At 38.1% G+C, this 19927-nt stretch overlaps 1 protein-coding gene across 1 annotated transcript; it reads left to right on the top strand.

Annotated features, from left to right (window-relative positions):
• The first annotated feature begins 12877 nt into the window (after positions 1 to 12877).
• LOC108983155 lies at positions 12878 to 18992 on the top strand. Its single transcript, XM_018954706.2, has 12 exons — positions 12878 to 13289; positions 13842 to 14025; positions 14173 to 14241; positions 14323 to 14421; positions 14929 to 15008; positions 15099 to 15936; positions 16363 to 17054; positions 17844 to 17928; positions 18034 to 18085; positions 18200 to 18249; positions 18480 to 18527; positions 18645 to 18992. The coding sequence occupies exons 1-12, from the start codon at positions 13039 to 13041 to the stop codon at positions 18819 to 18821; spliced, it is 2625 nt and encodes an 874-aa protein (XP_018810251.1). The 5' UTR covers positions 12878 to 13038; the 3' UTR covers positions 18822 to 18992.
• Positions 18993 to 19927: the final 935 nt, after the last annotated feature.

Raw genomic sequence — 19927 nt, 5'->3', positions numbered from 1 at the left:
AAGGGGCTCTCTTTCGGTTAGGGTTAGGGTTAGGCTTAGGCTTAGGGTTTTGGGATGACAAGAAAGGGGTTTTCTTTCGGTTAGGGTTAGGGTTAGAGTTTTTGGGATCAAGGTAAAGGGGCTCTCTTTCGGTTAGGGTTAGGGTTTTTGGGATGAAGGGAAACGCATAGAGGGAGGGAAATGGAAGGAAATAGAAGGGAGTTCGTCTTCAAGGGAGAACACAAAGAGGGAGGGATTTGGAAGGGAGGTCGTCTTCGAGGGAGAGAAAGGCAGAGAGGGAGGGAAATGGAAGGGAGTAAAACCTTTGAGGGAGGGGTCGTCTTCGAGTTTGAACACAGAGAGGAATTGAAATCGAAGAGGAACAAGAGGAGAAATCAAAGGGAACACAGAGAGAAAGGCAGAGAGGTAGGAGAAATGGAGAAATCGAAGGGAACAAGGTAGGAGAAATCGAAGGAGGGGGTAAAGGTTCTGAAACCCAAAACGGCGCGTTTTTGTTTTTATTGATAAACGGTGCGTTTTTGGGGTGGCCACGTCAGAGCCGTTTGCATGGCGACTGCACGAGGCGACTGCAGTAAGCATTTTTATATTTGTAATCATGGAGTGTTCAAGCGTTGCACAATTCTTTTGAAAAAGAGTGAGCTCCACAATTAAAAAAGTAATTTTTTCACGTGAATCTCATATTTATTCATTTTTTGTCAAAATGATTGTGCAGTATTTACGCACTCCACAACTATAATTATTATTGATTTGTATTATTTATTTTTTGTATGTCAACTATTCCGTTAAATCCAGAAGTGACGTATTTTCAGCCATTATAGCGAGTCTTTTATTACTTTTAATTATATTATATTTTGTTTTAAAAAAACTTATACATGTTGCATGTTAAAAAAATTATATTTAGCAATTCCACACTACTCACTTACTTTTAATTTTTTTTAATTTTTTTTATTCAATAGATATGTGGTGTAGAACTAGTGAATATAAAAACTCTAAAAAAAAAAAAAAGCACATCCCCTATAACTACACCAGCTCATCATTTAGAAAGAAAAATAAAATGGTGGGGAATGACGTGAGATGTTAAAGGCCTCTGTAAAGTGGAAACTTCTCCTTCAAGAACCACAAAAGAAAAGGAGAGCAAGAGAGAAAAAAAGATGGGAATAATAGAGTAAAAGTAGACGAAAAAAGAGGGATGAAGAGAAATCAGGGTTTACGAAGAAACGAAGAAGAAAAGATGGAAAAGATCCTAACAAAAGAAAGTGGGAAAAGAAAAGGAAAATGCTAGGGATGGGATCCCGCTCCTTTTATTTATTTATTTAGTAATTAAGAAAATATTGTTTGATAATATTATGAATTTTCTTATTTTTTTAAAATATTTAAAAGTGTTAAAAAAATATGTGAAAAACTATTTTTAAAAAAAACTAAAAAAAAAAAGGAGCGTAGAGGAATCCCTACCATTGTCCAAAAGAAAAAGATGATCAAAGAGAGGCCACATGAGGAGTGAGGGAAAAGAAAAAGAGAATGAGAGAGAAAAAAAATAAAAAATAAAATCTTGTATCATACACTTTCACTTAATTAATATGTGATTTATTATTTTTATCTTTCTATCTTAATGTGTAAATATTTTATGTTTAAATAAAATATTAAAAATGACAAATCATATATTAATTAAGTGGATGCGTATGATGTAAGACTTATTTGTAACATTTTTAAAAAATATATATATATATATACAAAAGAAGTTCCACATGATTAAAAAAAAAATTATACTTGGGAAAGAATCGTGATAGACTCGTGAAAATACACGAGTTATTTATTTATTTGTTATTTGATCTTTTGCAAACCCAAATTCATTTTATCATTACCATAATTATATTTTGAGCTTATTACACATATGACCTTGCCATCTTTATGCCACATTACATAACACAACCTGAGGGAGATTTGGCATCAATATAATAATGATATGCTGATATTTTCTATATCCTGTTTTTTAATGTATAAATTTTTATTGTACTATGTAGCATTTCTCAAAATTTATACATTAAAAAACAGGATGAGTCTATCTGTCGTGGAGTGTACAAGTGTTGTACAATCATTTTGAAAAATAATAGAATCTATTATTAAAAAATTAATTTTTTATATGGATCCTGTGTTTACTCAAATTTTTTAAAGAAATTGCCCGATAATTATATATTCTACGATTGTAAATATCATTTTTCATAAATTTTTATTATACCATGTTTCTGTCCTAAGATTGATATCATATTTTATATAATTATTAGACGGTGTAAATACATACATTGATAAATGCGGTCCCTATGATAGGTCAAAGAAGCACAAGATGGACAATGCACTTGGAGGATAAAACTAAAGATGAAGCATTTGTGATGCACGACATAGGCAACTAATTGGGAGGAATAATAAAAATATAATATAATTCAATATGATATAGAGTAATGCTAAGTACAATTCTAGTATTTATAAGTATCGTGCACTCTCTTTTAAAAATGTGGGGCTTACCATTACAAAAATGATTTTTTCATGAGGGTCACACCACTAGCATTGGATCATTTTACATACCAAGTTGTTAAATGTTATCACTGAAAACACGGTGACCTCTCTCTCTCTCTCTCTCTCTCTCTCTCTCTCTCTCTCTCTCTCTCTCTCTCTCTCTCGTAAAAAGCCTCTAGATCTGATTTTCATCGTCATCGTCGGAGGCCTCGGCTTCCTCCTCCATCTCTCTCTCCTTTCCTCATTTCTCCATCTACCCACTTTGTCTATCAAGATAGTTCTCTTTTCTTAGTTTATTTTATAAGGTCGAAAAAAACAAATCTACAGTTTTTCAGCAACTCTTGAGAGACACACGTAGTACAAGAAGACTACCAGGCCGTAAATTGTTCGAAGGGTAGTGGAGGATTTGCAAAAATTACCACGTGTGGTCTTCATGGGCCGCTCACAACTACGATTGGTCCTCACGTGCCCACCATTCCGGCAGCTCTTCTCACCACACACATCGGATCACCGGAATCACCATCGTCAGATCTTTCAAATCTAACTTTATGGCTGAAAAGAGACAAGCGTGTTGCCTTCACACACCATCACAGATTCCGAAGTCTACCGGAGTTGATCCAAACTGTAATCTGTCATTTTCGCATCTATCTTACTGCTTTCCTTGTTGTTTTCCTTATTGTTTAGTAAAGATAAAAAAAAATGAGTTCGTCTCTTAGACGTTTGTCTGTAGAGGCCAAGTCCTCTTTTTTTATGCAGAGAGTATCAGCAGTAGTGAAGACCATATCAGTCACAAAAGAAAATAGTGTACTAATGGAGCTCTAAATGCACTAATTAGTTTATGAGGTAATGATGGATATAGGGATATCCCTGCATGTATCCAGTAATTAATATTAGGGGTGATACCCGCCCCCTACGGGGCCGGGCCACCCCTCCCCCGCCCCCTGCCCCGGCCCCGCCTCTATCCATTGGCCGGGGTGCGGGGGTGGACCCCCACCCGTCCGCATCCCAACATTTTTCTAGGCCCTAAATGGCCCAGAATCGGTTTTTGGGCCACTTTGGGCCAAAAATTCTTTTTTTGGTCACTTTGAACCCATTATTTAGATTAAAAAATATATAGATTTAAAAACAGAAAAAAATAATATATATATATATATATATATAGAATCATAGATTGAACTATTAAGTAGATATTAAGTTTCAACTATTAACTAATTAAGTAATAATCATCACTAAGGTAATAAGATACTATGCTAAAATAAATAGTTTACAATTATACAAATTAAGAGAACTAATAAACTATTACACTATTACAAACTTCTCTAAAAAAAATAAATATTACAAATTGTACAATTAACTATTGTAGCAACATTACAATTAATTGTAAATTAACAAAATCATAATTTTTCAATTTGATCAATTTGATTTTGGGGTGGAGCCGTAGCAGTGAGTTCACTGAGTGGTGAGTTGTATCGATTGCTGTGAGACTGAAAATCAAGATCATAAAAGTTAATAAGTTATAAAACCTGAAATATTAATAAGCTAAAAATAAAACAAATTAGAATTAAAAAGTTATAAAGATGAAACAAAATTATAAATGTAAAAAATAATTAAGGGAGAAATTGTGTAAACCATGGCAATGGTGGGTCCAATACAAAGTCATACTGCATCGGAGGTAGCCGTAGACGCCGTCTCATGTATCACTATAAGTATTAAATTTGAAATCAAATTAATGAATACCAATTAAATGAAAATAAATAAATTAAAAAAAATTAGAAAATGAAATTAAAATAAATACCAGATCCGAACTGATTATCACCCTCCTCCTCGACGTCGGCCTCCTCATACTCAAGAACATCCGGAAAATGAATTGGAGTTCCCTTGATCCAATTCTGCGTGCAAATCAAAGCCTCCATAGTGGCAGGAGTTAATGAACTCTGAAATGAATTTAATACACGCCCTCCTGTGCTAAAAGTCGACTCTAAGGCTATTGTGCTAACAGGGATGACCAAAAGTGTTCAGGCTATCTCTCCAAGGATGGGATACTTCACGACATTCACCTTCCACCGACTTAATATATCGAAATCTCGTGAAAATGGTAGAATCTCTGCTGCTAAGTATCTGTCTATCTCTGGCTGAGCCTCTTCAGAACTCCAGAGGAAGGGGGTCTGCTCATACCTCTCACCCCACTTCAATCTACGTCTTTTCCTAACCTCGACTTCAGGAAACTGTGAGTTTGAGGCTGAGGGGGTAGGTGTAGGTGCCGCAATATTATCACCCCGCAGGGTGGAAAACTCATCAAATAATCTAGTAAGGGTTTCTCGAACCCTTGCTGCAATAAGCTCCGCCCATACTAGCCCGTACGCAAGACCCAATCCAAATATCATGCCATCCAACTTATACCTTGGGTCAAAGACGACAGCTACATATAACAAAATATTAGCTCTAGTTAAATCTCCCCAATACTTATCGTACTTTGTCCTCATAATCAATGTCATCTCCCGCAGCCTAATGTGACCACCCGCGACCATATATTCTAATTCCTCTTTTACCCTACATATTTGCTGACATACAACATTGGATGTAGGGTACAAAGTTTCAGATAGCCTCGTAGTGACATTATAAAAAAGCCTAAAAAACTCTACAAAAATAGTTACAATTTCTCAATCATCATCTACGGGTTTCCCAATCCTCTATGATCATCAAAATATTTAACATATTGGATGTCTTCGTCACCCAATAATGCAAATGACAGCCTATATTCTTGGGCCGCCTCCAACATCAGAAATGTTGAGTTTCATCGTGTAGGCATATCAGTACAAAGGCCCTTCTTAGATGTTAGGCCTGCAGATCTCGCAGCAACCTTGAATTTCTCCAACCTCGAAGGAGAAGATCTCACCCATCTCACAGCAGTCCTAACCCGAACAATTGAGTCATGAAGATCCCTCAAACTATCAATGACAATCAGATTCAGAATATGTGCCGCACATCTCACATGCAGACACTCACCACCCATGAGTGTCTTATTTGCCTCTCTAAGATAGGTATTCAGATGTCCCAATACAACATCGTTAGACGAGGCATTATCGACTGTGACTGCAACAACTCGGGTCAAACCCCACTCCTTTATTGCGGCCTCTAAGGCCTTCCCAATTGTCTCACCCTTATGATTGGTGATTTTACAAAATTTTATAATTTTCTTTTGCAATGTCCAATGACAATTAATAAAATGCACAGTTAAAGACATATAATTAAAATTTTGGATCGATGTCCAAGTGTCAGTGGTGAGACAAACAAATTGATCTGCCAATTGACCCCTCAACTTCTCTTTTTCAATGTAAAAATATTTTTTTACATTCTTTGCCATCGTGTGGCGCGAAAGAATATTAAACCTTGGTTCCAAGTAGCTAGAATACGCTTGGAACCTTTTCCATCAACAATTTGAAAAGGTAGCTCATCCATTATGACCATATGAGATAGGTGTCTTCTACACTTATCGGGATCATACTTAGTATACCCCTCAAAGTTGCACCCCCACTAGTCCATCCGCCATTTTTTGAATTCCAATTTCTAAGGTGCCATGTTTCCTATAGTGACATCCATAAATATTTCCACAATGGTTACATTTAGCTTGGGGGTTACTTAAGTCACCACCCTCTAGTTTGGTGAAATGACTCCAAACTATTGAATCAGGTTTCTTGCTGGGCTTGGGGGCGGGGCAAGGTGCCGTAGGGGCAGGGGTAGGGGTAGGGGTAGGGGTATGAGTAGGAGGGGTAGGTGTAGGTATAAATGTAGGGGTAGGGGTGCCCTCGGCCTGGAAATGAGAGTTCGCACTAAAATCTGCTGGCATATTCATGAACTCAAGCAAACAAGAAATCTAAAATTATAAAAAACATAGCAACTATATAATGAACATAAAAAAAAGTATCACTTGACATTCATATATATAAATATATATATTGAGTACTTTGGTTATAAATGTAGTAAATTATATTAACAATATAGTTTCTTAGACTTGAAAGACTATAAACATAGCAACTATATAATGAACATAAAAAAAAGTATCACTTGACATTCATATATATATAAATATATATATTCAGAACTACTATGAAAACACGATAAAAAAATAAAAAAAATATTGATATTGGATGAATGACCATGTTCAAAGAGCTTGGGCAAATAGCTGTGCTGATTTTGTATACGGCTTTCTTGAGGTGTTTCTCTATTATGACTACTACTACCACCATATGAATTAAGGGTATCATATCTTTAGAAAATAAAAGATATACTTTCGAATCTCAATACTGCAGAAGCAAGTTTTTTTTAATCTTGTCATTACTGTTGTCATGAAATTGTTCCAGACTTCTTCAAAGAAAGGAAGTGAGTATTGGCTTATAATTTATATGGTAGTTTGAAGGAGAAGCCACACTTTCAGATTTGATGCAAAATAAAATGTGAAAAAGCTAAATCTTATTCTAGGCAGATGTAAACGCTTAAATCTTCAAGAGACTTGAACCCATAAGGAAAATTCCATTGATAAGGCTTTAGTGAGTTCCGTTTTGCACATGGAAGACCAATGTAAAGGCTCTGCAAAACTTATTTTCAAAGTGAAAATGTTCCTAATTAGACCCTAACTTATATGCTTTGATTCAACTAGGAAAGCCTAAAAACAATGAAAGAAGTAATGTATAAAATATAAAAATCTGCAACTCATGTATAGATATCATAACATAGCAAAAGATTAGAACTAACCGTTCCCTAATAGGAATATACTAGAACATTTAATTTAAGTATGCAATTAGTGAGCAACAAACATTTACAAATATTTACATTGTGGCGCCCTCGACCCCCACGTGTTATTTTTGTGGAGTTCGTGACACCGGGATGATGACCACACGGATCATGCACCCCGACGACCAGTGTTCAGAGTGTGTACGTCATCCAATAAATGTACAAAATAATATTCGCAGTGGAGAAATAAAAAGTCTTTCTTTATTAAGTATCAGAATTGTTCAAAAACAGTAAAGTAACTTTATAAGGATTAAACAGTTATCCGACAGATAAATTAAAAACAGGAAATAACATAAAGGAAACAAATCCCATAACGCTGAATAGTTTCTCAGCAACTCAAACCTCTGGCGGAGCTGATCCCTCGGGCTCCGCGTCAGACTCTACGACACCATAAGACGGAACTGTAGGGTAAAACACCACAATAAGATTATGACATCTCAGCAAGTAATTAACCAAAATAACATCCAAGAGATGCATAAATAAACACGCATCCCCATACAGACATATATGCAAAACAACATCTCATTTCTTTTTTCTCAAAATACCCTTTTTACAACTCACGCCAAAAATTCCATTTTTGGTTCAATCAAAACCATTAATTAGTAAGCATGCACCGCGGTCTCCTCTATGGACCATATGCACAACCTGACTCTCATCGTCACACCACGGTTAATATCCGTGCATGAGATTTCGTAATGAGCGATGCCCAGTTCCGCGCCCAACATGTACATGGCCAAGCATCCTCTAACCTCGCCAGCCAAAAGGTCATGGAATTGGAATGAGAATGTTACTGTCTCGTCCGTTCCCGTCGTGGTCCTGCTACAACTTAGGGGACATCACGTCAGTCTGTTAAGCTCTCGAGTGACCAGAGGAGTTCCACCGAGATAATGCATCATCTCGGCTTGGGGTCATGATACACACGCACCCACATATTCAGTCACAATTGCAAACAGACCACGTGACATCACAACACAATTTTAATAAAAATGATAAATATACATTTCAATAATTAATTGGAATATACATTTATATAACTCATTTACATAAAATAGCCCTCCATTTATAAATTCACAAATAAAAGCAAAATTCGGTTCTCCAATTCGGCCCAAGGCCCAATTCCATCAACTCCAATTTACATCTCAATGCTTCAACGGCCCAAGTCCCAATTCCAACAAATCAACACAATCAACAGTTTATGAAAGATAAATACAACAATATTATTTAAAAACTGGAAAATTACATACACACGAAGATGGGAAAAATTCTGAAAGATTACGCGAAAGGAAGTGGTGTTCAAGGCGGCGGCTCAACGGCGGCACATGGCGGAACAGTGCCAAAAAGGCCTCTCAACTCACGGGTTGGGTCAAAATACAACTTGAAATGCTCGGGTGACTCACGGGGATGGTCAAACAATCAAGGTAAAACGCTGTGTGAGGTGGTTTGTGGTGGTGCACACGGCAAAAACTCAACACTAACAGAACAACAACCACAAAAATTTGGAAAACACGATTTCGGTTTGAGAGAGAGATATAGAATGAGGAACTCGGAACAACAAAACTGAGGAACCCGTGGACTATAAATAGATCGAATATGGCGGTTTGAGGAGCTGTGTGTCGCACGGTAGAAGAAAGGTGAAATCGGCAGCTCAAGTCGTGGAGGAGAAATGGCTAAGGCGCGGACGTGTGGCACGGAGGCTAGACAGCAACCCTTCGGAGTTCCATGCCGTACGACACCGAGAAGCCCATGCAAGAAGGAGGTGGAAGTTGGTGGCCTCGTGGGGTGGTAGCTTGACAGCAAGGCTTCGGAGCCTCCACCGAACGACACGGAGCTGCCATGAGGTGGAGGAAAGGAGGTGGTGGCAGTGGCACGGGTTGCAATACTTGACAATGCTCTGATTGGAGGAGGAAAAATGCTTCGGCAATTTGCTAGAAGGAGAAGAAATTAGAAGGTAGAAGAAATAAGAAGGAAGAAGATGAAGCAGTGCGGCGCCAAAGGAGAAAAAAATAAAACCCTAGCTTTTCCTTTACCAAAACGGTTCCATTCAACTAAGGGGGGGAATTTTACGAAACCGCACGGGTTGGGCTCACACGACATGGGCTTTAATCACACGGGTTGAGTCAATTTGCACACTGGTTGGGCTGGGTTGCACATGCATGGCTGGGCTTCAATCTCAACACGGGTTGGGTTTCTAAAACTCAAAGGATTGGGCTTCGGGCTTCACACAACACACGGCCCAAATACACACACAGCCCATAAAACACAACAATTTAAAGAAATTCAACTCGGAAACACACATAAAATAAATTAAAAATTAAATTAAAAAAAATACCATAAATAAAATAACACAAACAACATAATTAAAATAACACACTTAATAAAATATACAATGAATAATAAACACAAAAATTTATGGATCTCACATACATAGTCTAATTAATTCAAATTGGAGCCCTAAATTAATTTAGGGCTCCAATCTGAAACCCTAAATTAATTTAAGGGTTGTAAAGATTGAAACCCCTAAATTAATTTAGAGTATTTTGAAACCCTAAATTAATTTTGGGGTTTCAAAGATTGAAACCTCTAAATTAATTTAGGGTTTCGGATTGGAGCCCTAAGTTAATTTAGGGCTCCAATCCAAATTAATTAGACACAAATAATATTGTAAATTCAGTGATTCACACACATTACATAATGCAAAGAAAAAAAAAAAAAACAAACGTACGGGAGTCATTCAAAGTTCAAACCACATGCACAATCTAAGCTCCACATCACACAATTCACAAAATCTCATCCTCTATCTCCGATAAACCCCATCCTTCCTCCAATCTCCATTAAATATGTAAATCACAAAAAAATTAAATTTTGAATTTGGGTTTCTTACCTTTGGACCTTCGGTGACGGAGATGAAGAGAGAGGGACCAGGTGCGAGTCGTGCGACGGCGATGGTGATGGGGACAGCGATGGTGATGCAGATAGAGGGACTGGGTGCGAGAAGTAACTCAGAGAGAAAGAGATGCTTACTGAGAAGCAAGGCTGCGAGAGCGAGGGAGAAGTGAGGCACTGAGGAAGAAGGTTCAGGAATCGCCGAATCGAGAGAAAGAAAGGGGCAGGGGGCTGGGGTGTTTTGATATTTTTAAACCCAGGCGATGCTTGTTTTTTTTTTAATATATATGTAAATAATGTAATTATATATATTTATATATATGTATATACGGGACGGGGCGGGGGTCACCCCCATCCCGCCCCCACCCTTGGATGTTGACCCAGATGCGGGCGGGTGGCCCCGCCCCCTTCATCTGCCGGACGGGGTGATCCACCCAGCCACACAGAGGCTGGACAGAAGCGGGGCGGGGCTCCTCTACCCACCCCTAATTAATGTAAATTTTTCTAATGAATGAATGATGATAATTTATCTTAAAAAAAAAAAAATCACAGTGACCATTATAATTGATAGTCACCTTGTCCTCACGGCAAACATATACATGTCAGCACTTGAGTCTTGGACACGTACACGCCTAAAGATGGAAAATGGGTGATGGTAGGATGTTTAGGAAAATCTATGGTTTCCATTTAATATGACTACGGTTAGTGAATAACAATCCATGCAACCCGTGATCTTAGTAGAATACATCATTAGAACCTTTGGATGAATCATGTTTTGTCATTAATTAGTATTGTCAAGGAGAATTGTACTCTCTTGTAATAACTCTCGCATAACTAATAACATGTATGATATATTCTAGTTTATTATGTTTTGTTAATGATGTTATCGTTTTTATTTCTTAATCAGTGCTTATATATAATTAAAAAAAAAAGTCTCATCTCTATTTTTAATCTTGACCAGATTCACAATTTTCAGAGTCGCCAAATGACCTCTCATGCTCTTATTATCTCTACATCCGCCCTTCCTCGCCACTAAACCAACTTATCGATTTGTACTTGTGACCCATATTTTTCGCAGTCGCATGTGAGGCTCACTCATTGCCCCTCTAGACAGTTCTTAAGTACGCTTTAGAACGATCGGGCTGCTAATAGAGAAAGAGCAGCCCTCCATTCAAACATCGACACTTAGGAAAACACAATAAACTCCTTAGGCTTCACCACATAGAATCACAATAGGCAAGACATTGCACTGCCACCCAAGACGAAGACGTTGCCTACCTCCAGTCGCCGAACACAGAACATATGAAGTAATCAAACCCAAATAGCACCCTACAATCTTAGCTTTTTCATACCAAAAAAAAAAAAAACCCTTTTACATGCAGAAATACAAAAATAAATTACCGGAAACTGATCATCAGATAAGAAAATATGCACTCTGTTCTTATATTTGATCCAACTACATCCAAGTTTCTTTCTCATTCCTCTTCTTAATTGGGCCACATCCTTCCATTTCCCCAGTGCAGGAAAGAGAAGGTATAGTTGTCGGGTAAGAAGCCACTCTCAAGCATATCCTTATAAAGAGACAAAGCTTTAAGGGATTCATCTCTCTCGGAAAAAGCTCTGACCAATGATCACGGTGTTTCATACCAATGTGGTTCGATGCGGTAGATGGCGAAAGAGTTGGCAGGCGTGAGTTAAGTCGACACGATTGGACACTGCACAGAAGGAGATGATCTTGCAGTGGCTTGAGGATCCAATATGGTGCTTGAAACTGTGAGATGGGGGAGGAGGAGAGCATGAATAAATGATCAATAACCTAGCGTACGATCAACAATCAATTCAACCAAGAAATTTCATTACCTTCGGATTGATTGATCTGAGAATTCAATGAGTGTTTTAATTCTGGTGATAACGGAATTTAATTGGCTTCCATTAATGAGAGTTGATTTTGGTATATGATTCGGTTCGCTTAAGAGAGCTTATTCATGTTGATTTTGGTATATGATTCGGTTCGCTTAAGAGAGCTTATTCATGTTGATGGAGAATAGCCTGCGCGCAAGTGGGAGGAGAACTATGAGGTCTTGTTGGGGAGGGCCAAGGTCGTGCTTGGCTGGGGGCTTCAATGGCTGAGGTTCGGGATCGATGGGGAAATGGTTGAATGAGGGGAATGCGGGTTGAGAGATGGCTTCGATTGGATCCTAAACTAATCTCAATTCATCTCAATTCATTATTATAATTTTTTTAAATTTCAATACAAAATATAATAAATAATTCAACTTTTTTAAATTTTAAAATAATAATAATATTAAAAAATAATATTTTAACAATATTTTATCATCTCAACTCAACTTAACTCAACTCATTTCAACATCCAAACACAACCGAAATAAAACAAACCGATTCGTTGGTGCTAGTGAACCCGGTCTACACGTCATGTCTGCAACGGATGCAACTAAATAATTGCTGCTGCGAAGATTTTCTCTTTATTGATTCCATTAACTTATTATTTTTTTTTTAATTTTATCTTTATGCGGTATATTTTTTGTCGAGACTCCCAACATCTTTTTGCACATTTCCTTGTTAATTTTCCTCGAAAACCATGCCAAATTGCCAATTGTTTTTCAGGAAAACGCACCGTTTTTGTCTATAATGTATTCTAGAGTCTAGACGTATGCATAACTCGCAAGTCGTATCCACCATCCATCACTTTAGGACCTTCTCTATACGATGGCTCGGAACCGGAATAGGAACCGGACCAGAAGGCAGAAACAGAACCATTCCCTCGCCTCGCTGAACTGACCCTCCCATTTCTGAAAGGAAAATCAAAGTCTCAAACGGCATTTCTTATTCCTGATGGAGCCCCAGTACCCGAAGGCCGCCCGGTCTTACGGTCCCCAGATGAAAATGACGATCGCACCCTCGCACCACTCCGATGACCGGACCAGCGGCGAGCTCCGCGCGCTGGATTGCAACCTCACCTCGCTCTGCGACCACATCCAGCTGGAGGGATTTATCTCCGGCTCCTTCTCCGACATCATCGTCCAGGCCATGGGCTCCACCTACCACCTCCATCGCCTCATCCTCTCTCGCAGCTCCTACTTCAGGTCTGAACTCCATTTTGATTTTTTTTAAATGCTTGTTCTTGGGGTTCAATCTTAATCATGCAATTCGGCCGGTCTTGTTTTTTATTTCCAAAAAATGTAGCGCCCCCTTCAATTTCTATACTTGCTTTATTGTTCTTGTTTGTGCAAATTGGTTGGCCTTGCTACTAAATGTTGGAGAAAACTGTAAAATTTTCTATTTTAGGCTAATTCAATGATACAAATGTGAGCCATCTGGAGAAATTCTTCTATTTTCAAATAGCAAAGTATAAGCTCTAGGTGCCACCGCTGGATTGTCGAAGAATGACTAAGTTTCCGAGGTAATGCTTGTGAAATAGTTTTTTTAATAGGTGGTAATGCTTGTGAAATGGTGGAAGAGGGAATTTGGTGAAAGAGAGAACGGAGGCTATATAGGTCATAGAATAGAAAGTGATGCTATTGATTACTTTTTGCGGAAAATTTTACAGATAAGTTTGTGCTATTTCTAGATGATCTTTATGTGTTAGCAGCTTACTTTCTGAGACTTAATTTTCTGACGTCTAATGCTGCCCGTAGAAACATGCTTCATGGTCCCTGGAAAGAAGCCAGTGCTCTGGTTCTGACCTTGCATGTAGATGATAAGAATGTCAATGGTGATGCAATTGCAATGGCTTTGGCATATCTATACGGACACCATCCAAAGCTTAATGATGACAATGCATTTCGAGTTCTAGCTGCTGCTTCCTTTCTTGACCTTCAGGTATAATGTTCTTTATTGTGGTTACTGCATTTTTTGCTCGCATATAGAACAAAGATACAGCATCTTTTGTTTCTTTACTTTAAGCCTTTTTGTTTGGAAAGCATTTTCTATGTTCATTTTATTGCAAACTGATGTGTATATGTGCAGGATTTGTGTGCAATATGCACAGATTTTATCATATCAGAATTATGGACTTCGAACTTCTTAGCATATCAGGTTCAAGATGCTTATGTGGCTGCTGTGCACTCTATGCTATCAGTTCATTTCAGTTATTGACATGATTTACCTCTGATTTAGGTTTTTGCAGAGAGCCAAGATTATGGCATACATGGAGAGCGCGTGAAGAATGCTTGCTGGGGTTACCTTTGCCAAAGTGGTGCCACACAGTTGAAAGAGGTACAGATGAAGATAACTATGCTGTTGGACTTGTGGGTTTGAATGGTTAAACCCTTTCTTCTCTGTTTAAAATTGGGACAATATAGTAAAATGATATAAATGGAAGGACGAGGAAATGGATATTTGGACTTTAGGAAGAAACATTTTTGGGACGACTTTAAGTGTGGGTAATCATGGACTTGAAATTTGACAAAAAAATGCATCTCTTGTTTTTTGTTAGCATGATTCACTCTAGCAATTTGAAGAAAATCTATTGATGAATCCAGGACATTCCTCTGTTCTATATGTTTCATGATCAAATTATATTCTCATACAATTTAGTTTTTTTGAACTGCTGGACATGTTTTTCTATCTCTTCGATTTGAATAAAACTTGTTCCATCTTTCACCTCTCAAAACATGGTTTACATTTGTTCATGTCATTTGAATTGCAACTTCATTGTTCAGGAATTGTTTCTGGTTTTTGTTAGGTTAAACTCACCATCTGCATTTTCACCTCCATGAATAGGTGCTTCCAAAACTTTCCCCACCAACCTTGCATGCATTGTTAACCTCGGATGAGTTGTGGGCACCTAGTGAAGAAAAACGGTAAGGGTATCAGCAGCCTCTTAGTTTTCTGGTCTCGCTGCTTGAGTTTCTATAAAGATGCATAACCCCATGTTTCTTTTCTATCCAAAGGTTTGAACTGGCATTGTACACATTCCTTGCAAAAGGTGCCCATTGTAAGGCAGAACATTGTGACCAGGAAAGTTGCAGTTCTGAGGCGGGAATGGATTCTCAGTCTGATTCTCCTCGAGCAAAGGGAAAAAATTTGATGGATGACTGCAATAATAAGATGTTGGAATCTGAGCTGGGAAGCTTAACTTTAAAAGATGGCCTCAAAGACCATAATACTGCTCATAATCTTCTGGTCGAGCTTGCAGACTGTGTGGTGGACTGCCAACAAGGAGTTTCCAATTCCAACCAACAGGTGCAAGAAGCTACATACTCTCAGTTGAATATGGAGCCAAGATACACCTGCAACATGGAAGGGCCTTCATCAGTGAGTCCCTCGTTGGCAGATATGGATGGAAGAAGAACCTCATGTTCCTATGTTCAGATGTCAATTGGTATGGGAGCAAGTGGCCTGGGGGCCACTGGAATGGCTATGGAGGGGCCATCTGAAGAAGGCCCGTGCTACCATCTGAATAATAATAGCTGGCTTGCCCGTGACCAATCAAGGAATTTGTCTTCAATGAACTCTTCCTGTGGTGGGCTTATGACAAATGATTGGGAAAGATGTGGCATGCATCCACTTTCATGGGGTGGAAGGGTTGTAGGCAAGAGACAGCTAAAGGGTTATGCTAAAGGGAATTTCGGGATTCGTGGGGAGGACTATAAAACATTCGTTAATATATTTGAAGGGGGTTCCCTTTTATATTGCAACATGTCTTTTGAGGCACTTTTAAATGTGAGAAGGCAACTTGAAGAATTGGGGTTCCCTTGCAAAGCTGTGAATGATGGTCTTTGGCTACAGGTCTGATGCTGGATTTGATTGCTTTTAAATTATTCTATGGCCACTGTCATGTCAGGAATGTGCAATGCATAAGGCTATTAGAAGAGTCTATGCTTCCTGTTACAATGTTGCCCATTTGATGTGATGCATAAACAAGGTGTGAGCAAGTTTTCAATTTAAACCATGGTGGTTCTCCTAGCCATCTGTTTTCCCTCAGTACATGAGATTTTCATAAATTTTTATGAATGCCTATGGTTTGGCTGATTCATTCTAGGAGCACCACTATGTGAGCTAGCAGAGTGGCTAGAAGAACTCTGTGCATGTTTCCCACCTCTGGAAGTTCGGATATCTTTTCCTGTTGCAAGCATTTATATTCATAAAATTTTAACCCGTGTTTTTGCTTTTGATAAAATTAATAATTTCTCTTTGATGTTGGCTATCGTGTAGATGCTTTTAAGCCAGAGGGTGCAAGAAATTGGTGCGGACACATGCAAAAGTTGCTGCCTTACAAGTATGGCATGCGCTTGTAGGCAGCCATTTCGTTTTCCACATGGGGTCTCAACCACTGGATATTACATGCAAGAGCATGATCATACTTCTCCTGGTAACATGGGGAATGTATATGTTGCTGAATCTGCTCAGGGTGAAGGAAATGGCCTCTTTAGACCCGTACGTGTGCATGATAGGGGGCCTATTGATGGGCTTGCAGGTATTGGACGTGGAACTACCTTTGTGCCTGCAGCTGCTTGGCCTCCAACACGTTTTGTTTTTTCACGTGTCCCTTTTGGCATGGGCAACAGAAACTGCCAACAGTCTCTTGCTAATGATGATTCGGAGGCAAGAGCTGACCACAGCGGAGACCTTTCTGGGGATGGGCTGACAGCTTTGGTTGGCCTGAGCCAAGGAGGGTGCAATATGACTAATGTTCATGGAGAGCAAACGGAGAGGGGGTATGAAATGGATCCGCAGAGCAGCATGTCCGGAACTTCAACCGCAGGACCAAGTGCTAGCAGTATTCCCATGGAGATGCTTGAGTCACCTGGGCATGCTGTTGGGATTGAGTGGGAGAATGTACACAGTTCGTCCATATCATTGGATTTGAAAACACCTTTAAGTCACTTCCCTCCTTTTCGCTTCGGGTAAGTTATATTTTTACTTTCCAGTTGCTCGACTTGTTTTGGATGGTAATTTTGCATTTTACAAGATGTACAAGGGAGCGGCTTCTGCATACTGCAGATTACGTGATCTTGTGGATACAATAATTGGATTGACATGACCTTCTATTATGGTTGCATAATTTGCATTCTTTCGAGCACAATATGGTGTTTCATTCAAATTCTTTACAGATAAAGTTTGTTTCGAAACCATAATATAACTAATTGGTTTAATTAAAAGCGGTTCCATATTATTGCGTGCCCATATCAAGGTGGTCAGATTGGATACGTAATTAGTTCAGTCTACTGCTCATATATAGCAGTTTTCTCTTATTGCATTCCTCTTTGCTTGGGGCTTGATTGCTCAGTATATCAGAAATAGTAACAGTTCATTTATGTTCAAGTCCTAGTTTCCTACTTGAATTTTATTCGCTGGTTTTGATGTGCAGTTATTGCGATCTGTAATATCTCAAATTGAGTATAAGAGAATATTGAATGGGATCCCACATTGTCTTAGAGGAAGAAGTTCTTGAGGTTTATAATGATTCCAGTGGATTCTAATTGTAACCTTAACTAGTCCTTTGGTGTAAAACCCAATAGTGGCTGGGGCTTTCCTTGGGTTGTTACATGATTTGATGCCAATGGGTTCATTGTGTTATACATGCTCGACAATGTTTCTTCCAATTATAGCTCTCTGTTTTTTCCTTCATTCTTCTTGTTGGCTGCTAAACTTAGGAAAGTCTATCTTCGCATAATTTTCTGCTGGATTCACAGAGTACAATTTGAGGATGTGCACAGGCTCAGTGATGGCCATGTCAAGCACTCTCCAGAAGTTTTTTATGCTGGTTCTTTATGGAAGGTGATTGAATACCAATTGCTTACTACGTTTGTATGTGCTTGAAAATGTATGACGAAGCTTTCTCTTTGAGTCTGATACAGATTTGATTTCTCTCTGAATCTTTAGGTTAGCGTTCAGGCTTTTAATGACGAAGACCCCCAGGGACGGCGAACACTTGGTAATGCTCAAAGCTGTATAAAAGAATTACCAAGAAAAAATATTACTTTTTGTTTATCAATGTAGAAGAAATCATGTTGCCTAACTTGGGGTACATTTTATTACATCTGTTTAGGTTTATTTCTTCACCGTCGGAAGGCAGAGATAACTGATTCCCTTAGAAAGGTCAGCCGTTGATTCTGGTTTTATCAGAGTATTAGAGGGTTTATTTTTCAATGGCGCAAAAATTGTGGTCTTCTCTTGTTCTTGGTTCCATGATAATGACACTTTTATAATAAGAAAAAGTTGTTAAATTAGTATAGAACATAATTGAAGTTGTTAAACTAGTTCTCTGTCCTACTCTTGCTGTTTTTTCTTCAAAGCTCCAAGCTAAAATGTTAACCATCTGCTTTCAGGTTCATATGTATGTGGACTCGCGTGAAAAGGTTACAGCCCATTATCAGGTATCTAAATCTCTAAACGAACAATCTGTTGTTTATTGAATCACTGCTTAGTTTTGTGTGTTTTTGTACAAAATGCGAGGTTCTAATTCATTGTTTCATATGTCTTCCATTGTTTAGTTGATTTGCCCGTCAAAGCGGGAAGTCATTGTTTTTGGAAACATCAAACAAACAGGTACTCTTTTACCGAAAGCTCCAAAGGGATGGGGTTGGCGAAGAGCTCTTTTATTTGATGAGCTGGCTGATCTTCTCCAAAATGGGACCTTACGGGTGGCTGCTGTTGTGCAGCTCGTCTGAAATGTAAGAAGATAGTTGATCTCCATCAATATAATCTGAAATCTGACAGTATTAATGCTTCGCCCATAGTCAGATAGCTAATTTTGACCTTTTTTTTTTTTTTTTTAAAGAAATAGATGTAAATAACAAGGCAAATAATGGGAAATAATGACTTTTCATGTGTTTATTTTATACGGCTAATTATTAGGTTGTCCCAAGCTACGGATGAATTGGTACTCTTTACACTCTAGTGAGAGGAAATAAGATGTATCATTAAAATTACCTATATAACCACTAATTTCTAATCATATGATTTTCTGCCCAAAAATACATAACAATTACACATTTTATCTAGGTGTAGTGACCCTCAAATTTAGGCTTGTTAATTGCTGACATTTAAGTGAAGTCCTGTATTTATGGACACATTTTTGTACTAAATTTGGTAAAAACAGGCATGAGTCATGACCTGGTTATAGTTTTAGGCTTTAATTATACTGCTGATATCTACACGGTACTTTTGTATGTAACCTACGAAATCAAACCTTTTTTACCAGTTAAAATATGTACCTGAGAAAAGAACTTCAATACGACTATTCCCATTTTCCACAGTAGCCAATGCTGAGGGGTGAGCACACCATTGGTGTCGTGAACCCTTATACTCATTATTCATACACCACACCATACTTAATTATTTGTTTTTTTATTTTATTCTTGATAAACTAAAATAATTTTTCTGCTTATCATCTATACACTAAACATTTAGTAAGAGAAAAAATAAAAAGTTATGTGTGGTGTATGGTATAGAGATGATGAATATGACCAATGGTCGTTGGCTTCAAGCCGAATGATAGGGAGGAGAGAGAGAGAGAGAAACAATCTACATAATCACATATATGAGGGCTTGCATGACCTAATTCAAATATTCCTATTTTATAGAAATAATATATACAATTCTTTTATCATTCCTGATTTTGTATCAATGGATTAGTAGATAACTGAAAAACAACAAATAATTTTTCAAAAATTTGATGTCATATTTAGAAAATGATCAAAAAAGATAATAGTTGGAGCGATGAAGAATGATGATAATGGTTAATAGAATGATGGATAATATATTTTTTTTATCA

Source organism: Juglans regia, chromosome 7, assembly GCF_001411555.2.
Source record: "Juglans regia cultivar Chandler chromosome 7, Walnut 2.0, whole genome shotgun sequence".
Lineage (NCBI taxonomy): Eukaryota > Viridiplantae > Streptophyta > Magnoliopsida > Fagales > Juglandaceae > Juglans > Juglans regia.
This window is presented reverse-complemented; position numbering and strand designations above follow the sequence as displayed.

Bases quoted from the DNA above. Each gene is read 5' to 3' on its own strand.
- LOC108983155 (XM_018954706.2), top strand. From the start codon at position 13,039: ATGGAGCCCCAGTACCCGAAGGCCGCCCGGTCTTACGGTCCCCAGATG. The intron at 14,422-14,928 runs GTACAGATGAAG...CTCCATGAATAG, and splicing joins GTGCCACACAGTTGAAAGAG to GTGCTTCCAAAACTTTCCCC. The intron at 18,086-18,199 runs GTAATGCTCAAA...ACATCTGTTTAG, and splicing joins CCAGGGACGGCGAACACTTG to GTTTATTTCTTCACCGTCGG.